The following is a 5,399-nucleotide window of genomic DNA, read 5'->3' as shown; positions in this document are numbered from 1 at the left end:
AACAGCTGGAAAGGCTGGAAAGCTCTCTGCATTAAACAAAAGATTCTGTGAATCTCGGGATCTGAGGCTGTATTTGCAAAGAAAGATATATATATATTTGATTTTTTAAATGTGGAAGTTCCAACAGCTGGAAAGCTCTCTGCATTAAACAAAAGATTCTGTGAATCTCGGGATCTGAGGCTGTATTAAGGTTAATTGCAAAGAAAGAAAAAAAACATTTACAGAAGCTGTGGGTAAACACATAAAGCTGTGAGAAATGCACTGTATGATACAAAGACAAATGAAGATCGTTCCACTCAGGAATAGCTATTTACATAGTTAACTTACAAAGGCTTACAGCTACAGGGTGATGCATTGTGCTTTTGAAAACGCATTTTCCTCAACTAAGGGTGACGGAATGGCGCATTTCTGAGAGAATTCCTTTATGCAAATATCATGTTTCAAAGAACTAAGATGCACTGTAAAAAATACTTGAAGCTCTATTGCCATCTAATGGTCAAGCAGTGCCTTGTCCGCTGCAGACTGAAATGATACGGATTGCAGGAAATGGCCTTGAGTAACACAAGAAATTAAGTATTTGCTGTGGTTACATCATTAGTAAAAAGAGAGTGGAAAAAGAACGAGAGTGTGATTAGTGATTAGGCTGGGTGTTTTACTGAATATTCACAATATATTTGCAAAGATTTTGTGATATAAATTAAGCATCATTGTGAATATTGATTTGTGTGTACATTTTTTTGGTCATTAATGTTTCTAAAACTGTGAAGCATTAAGATAGATACTCCAGATAGCTAATAAATAACTGTCTGTTTAAATTAATATTAAAAACACTGATGCAAAGGTTTATTTGTATCATGACTCAAATATCACAACAGTGTCCCAGTGTGGCATTTTACATTCGTTACAACAGAAATATTGCTGTAAATTACTCTGCACTGCTATTTTAAAAATACATTACCATACTAAAGCTGAAAACTGTGGGATCTGAATTTTTTTGATGTTTTTCTTCAAATACATAGTAAAAACAGTAATATTGTGAAATAGTATATATTAATATATTTTAAAATGTAATTTATTCTTGTGATGGCAAAGCTGAATTTTCAGCATCATTACTCCAGTCTTCAGTGTCACATGATCCTTCAGAAATCATTCTAATATGCTGATTTGCCGCTAAATATTAAAAAGGTTGAAAACATGTGTGCTGCTTTATATTTCTGTGGAAACCATGATCTTCAGGATTTCAGGATTTGTTTTTCCCAAGTTCAAAAAAAAGTTTGCTTGAAATAAGAATCTTTTGTAATATTTTAAATGTCTTTACTGTCACTTTTGATCAATTTAAATGTGTCCTTGCTGAATAAAAGCATTAATATCTTTAAGAAAAAAAAAAACTATCTATCGGTTGTTCTATCTGAAAGTTTCAGCACAAATAAAAAAATAGACAATAGAGTGGAAAAAGCTGCTAAATGTTTTTGGCTATATCATCCAGGCATAAACACAAAGAATACTGGGAGATAAAGGGTTAACGTTCAGGTTGGGACTGGGGCAGGTACAGTGAGTGAGTTGCCTTCGTATGTGTGAGTGTTAACATGGAGGCGAAGCGGGGAAACACACAATCAACTTTGAGGCGTGTGTATGTGCCATCATTATTAAATCGACCAATGAGATAAACACAGATGTATGGGCTGCAAAATTAACAACCAGCCAGAGTGTTTTTCATCATTACTTCCAATGATTACAAATTAGAATCCAGGGGTGTGGTGGAAGAGGAGAGAAAATGGTATTGATGCAGAGGAAGGAGCGTTTGCTAGCGCTGATAATGAAAGGCTAAAATGATGAATGAGTGTAATACACGCTTTCACTTTGTATACATCTTGTTAAAACTCCTGGCTGTGATATATTGAGATAAAGGAGGCAGAACTGCTAACTCACCAATATAAATGGAGCTTTGTTCATTTCCTCTCTTGCGGTCTAGCTTTCTATTGAATATCTTACGGTAAAAACTGCTGTGATTGTCTAAGGGGGCCCTTTATATTAGTCACTGGTTTGGCCCACAGAACACTGAATTTTCCAGAGCCGTTACAGCCACACAAACCAATAAATGTACTTTAAAAAGAGTTATCAGCAAACTGACATCACTGTGAGACTTTAAACTAAGACAAAAAAATAATCTTTTTTTTTTTTTTACTAAAAAGAATTTCTTTAATGCTTGCTCTCAGCATGTTTGAGTTTGCAGAACGAAAAACAGCGTTGAGCATTTAGTGAGGTAAAACAGGAGGTGGCATCTCTGTGGTGACTCTGCCTCTGAGTTACAACTCACACTCAGAAAAAACGGTCTCACCTTGTACATGGTGCTGCCCAGCTGAGCCGGAGACATGCTGACGATGACTCCAGCTGACTGCAGGGCGGCGATCTTCTCTTTGGCACCCCCTTTGCCTCCGGCAATGATGGCTCCTGCGTGCCCCATTCTCCTTCCAGGAGGGGCCGTCAAGCCAGCAATAAATGACACCACAGGCTTAGCACTGGCACCCTAAAGAGTAGAAAACGACACAAGGACTTTGAAATACATACACACTTTTTTGTTTTGAACGAAATTAATACTTATACACAGCAAGGATGCATTGACAATGTGTCAAGTGACAACTTTGACAAGTGACAATGATAGTAAAGTGACAACAATGACATTAAAGTAACAAAACGCTTCTATTTCAAATGATTGTTTGCGAAATTTCTATTCAGAGAATCTTGTAAAAAGATGTTGCACGTGCATATCAAGCAGCACAACTATTTTCTATGGAGCCCCTAAAGGGACAGGGTGATGGTTAAAAAAAAAAATCGATTTTTTTTTTGCTTTTACTTGTACAAATTTTTCAGTTCCCCCGAGAAATGTTTACCTTTGCTCACAAAACGTATGCATTCCCCTGAGATACAGTGGCTCGAGTATGTCATTTAATACAATCTCACTTTCATGGAAGGCAATTTGTCATGTCCAAGCCAATTAACTGTCATTGACCGTCTCATGGACCATCATGCTCAGGTCTGTTTTTTCCCTCATTCCCACTATATTCTGTCCTCATGAATGACATCCTAATTCTAGAGTGGGATGTGGGTTGTCATAATCGCAAATGCAGCCGCCAACAGATGGGCAAACAGAATAAAATGGTAGCCTAACATTTTGAATGTTTTTGGGGACATCCGGACAGACTTTCTTAGAAGACTGAAGCTACTGTGCGTACCTTTGAACTCAGATGAGGCTCAAACAAAAAGTCAAGGGTTGGCTGGTTAACATGTGCCAGCCCCATCATTTGGGGTGTATAAATGCGCTGTGAAGTTATGGGATTGGACCATGAGCCCTTTGTCACTACTATTATTCCAAAAGAAATACAGACATTCTTCCTAGGCCAGTCTAAAATGGTTCATACAGCAACATAAATCTGACATGACTTTTTCTAGAACTAATAGTTTACAAGCTCCTGTATGGATCGCCGCTTCCATTACCGCCTGGAACCTGATGTATCATCCCTGCCCACACTTCTTAATGAGACCGGCATGCGTTTAACAGTCTGATCAATTCAGGTCTTGTTAACAGCGGCATAGACGGAAAATTTCATAACTGCCAAATATTTCTCCCAAGGCTAAATCTACTGCACGAAATGTAGCATGACCATGTATTGATCTCCATTATTCATAGCCAAGGCCATCTTTGGTGCATTCACTTAAAAAACTACCTTGTTGAGGTAATGAGAAAAGTTCACCTGAAAGGAGCAATTTCATACAATTTGCAACTGGTCTTCAAGGAATAATTTCCGCCAAATCAATTCTCCCACTAATTTAACTGACAGGCCGGAAAAGAAGTAAGTTTCACAGTGCTAATGTGTGCTCAAAATGCTACACGCTCACTTGTCTCCAAGTACACAAAAGTGCTTAAAATTGCAGGTTTCGCTATTTTGGTTCAGTTCAAATGTGGCCACAATAAAAATGAGCTCTTTAGTATGGTCTGATTCACAGAATGGAGGAGAGTTTCTTTGAACATCCAAGCACTCATTCCAAAATGAGGCACTTGTCCATGCGGTGAACATATTCGGAGCGATTTGCTTGATTTTCTGTGGTTACTGTGCCTCACCGCTACCACACTCTCAGACTGAATCAGTCCTCTTGAGAAAATGGACATTCATGCATCAGTTTGCCACAATCAGAACTGCTGAAACGATTCCATTAGTACTCATTGTGCCAATGCTTGTTCTATTTTATATCACAGACTTCACAGAATTCTCCCAATGCAAGACACTTGTTAATGCATCAGCTCTCTCTATGACTCTCAGACTGGAGGAATAAATATGCCATGCTTAATGATGACACAAACCGAGGTGCTGTTAGGATGTGGAGGAGGTCTTTGTGATGTTTGGACCAGCCAGGCTGGATTTCACGCAGTCAATGAAAGCCCTGTAGACTTTCCTTCACAGCCAAAACAGATCAAAGAGCAGCTGGAGGCTGTTTTCTCATTCACAGAAACAATGTGAGCTCCAGGGGTGAGTAGCTCCTGCTAGCAAGGAAAGAGGAGCTCCATGTGTGGCGAGGGATCCTGTTTGTTGGAGAAAGCTGCCAATATCCAGAAGATGAAAAATAATGTGTACTTCCCAAGGGCTAAGAAAAAACGAAGCGATTCATGAATGAATAACAGTGATTCTTTGAGTGGGGGTGTGTGTAGAAGATCTTAGGCACAGTTCACCAAAAATAAAATCATAAAACCAAAAATCATATGACTTGTGCAAGTCTGTGCATATTGCAAGCCTTTCGAATCCATAAAATAGTTGTGTTTGATCAAGAGACAGAGATACCAATCTCATTTGCATGTGTTCAAATATGGCACATTTGATGTCATCAATGCCAAACGTCATCAGTTCTCATTCTCATAAAAGATCATAACATACTAAATTTGAACATGTGCATATTTTAACTGCACTACCGTGAAGATGTTTTTTTCAGTGAATAATGACTTCAATTTTCCTGGTTCTCACACAAAATTGTTGTGAGACTTTAAAAGACTTGGAATATAGACCTAAAGTCATATGGATTACTTTTATGGTGTTTATCATTTTGGAGCATGACAGAACCTTCTTACCATTCAACATTTATGGAAAAGAGCATAGAAAAGAGCATTGTGACCATCCTGCCTAATATCTCCTTTTATGATTGTCTGAAGAAAGAAATTATATGTGTTTGGATGGAACAACATTTTTGGGTGAACTATTGCTTTAAATTTTTCTGTATACAGCTAAAAAAAAATAGTGCATATGTTTTTTGAACTTATCTGGTCCCAAAAGTAAATTAGTTTAAAAAAAATAATAATAATTTTGCTGTTGTAAAAAAAAAAAAAAAAAAGCACAAAGAAAAATAAGTTT

At 37.6% G+C, this 5,399-nt stretch overlaps 1 protein-coding gene across 1 annotated transcript in view; it reads right to left on the bottom strand.

Annotated features, from left to right (window-relative positions):
- LOC107746879 (succinyl-CoA ligase subunit alpha, mitochondrial-like) overlaps positions 1–5,399 on the bottom strand; it is a 17,666-nt gene that overhangs the window by 3,360 nt on the left and 8,907 nt on the right. The window contains exon 7 of the mRNA XM_016561209.1: positions 2,339–2,527. Within this exon, the coding sequence (XP_016416695.1) occupies positions 2,339–2,527 (189 nt within the window). The remainder of the gene's footprint in view (positions 1–2,338; positions 2,528–5,399) is intronic.

This window comes from Sinocyclocheilus rhinocerous, unplaced genomic scaffold (genome assembly GCF_001515625.1).
Source record: "Sinocyclocheilus rhinocerous isolate Xijiao unplaced genomic scaffold, SAMN03320098_v1.1 scaffold2026, whole genome shotgun sequence".
Lineage (NCBI taxonomy): Eukaryota > Metazoa > Chordata > Actinopteri > Cypriniformes > Cyprinidae > Sinocyclocheilus > Sinocyclocheilus rhinocerous.
This window is presented reverse-complemented; position numbering and strand designations above follow the sequence as displayed.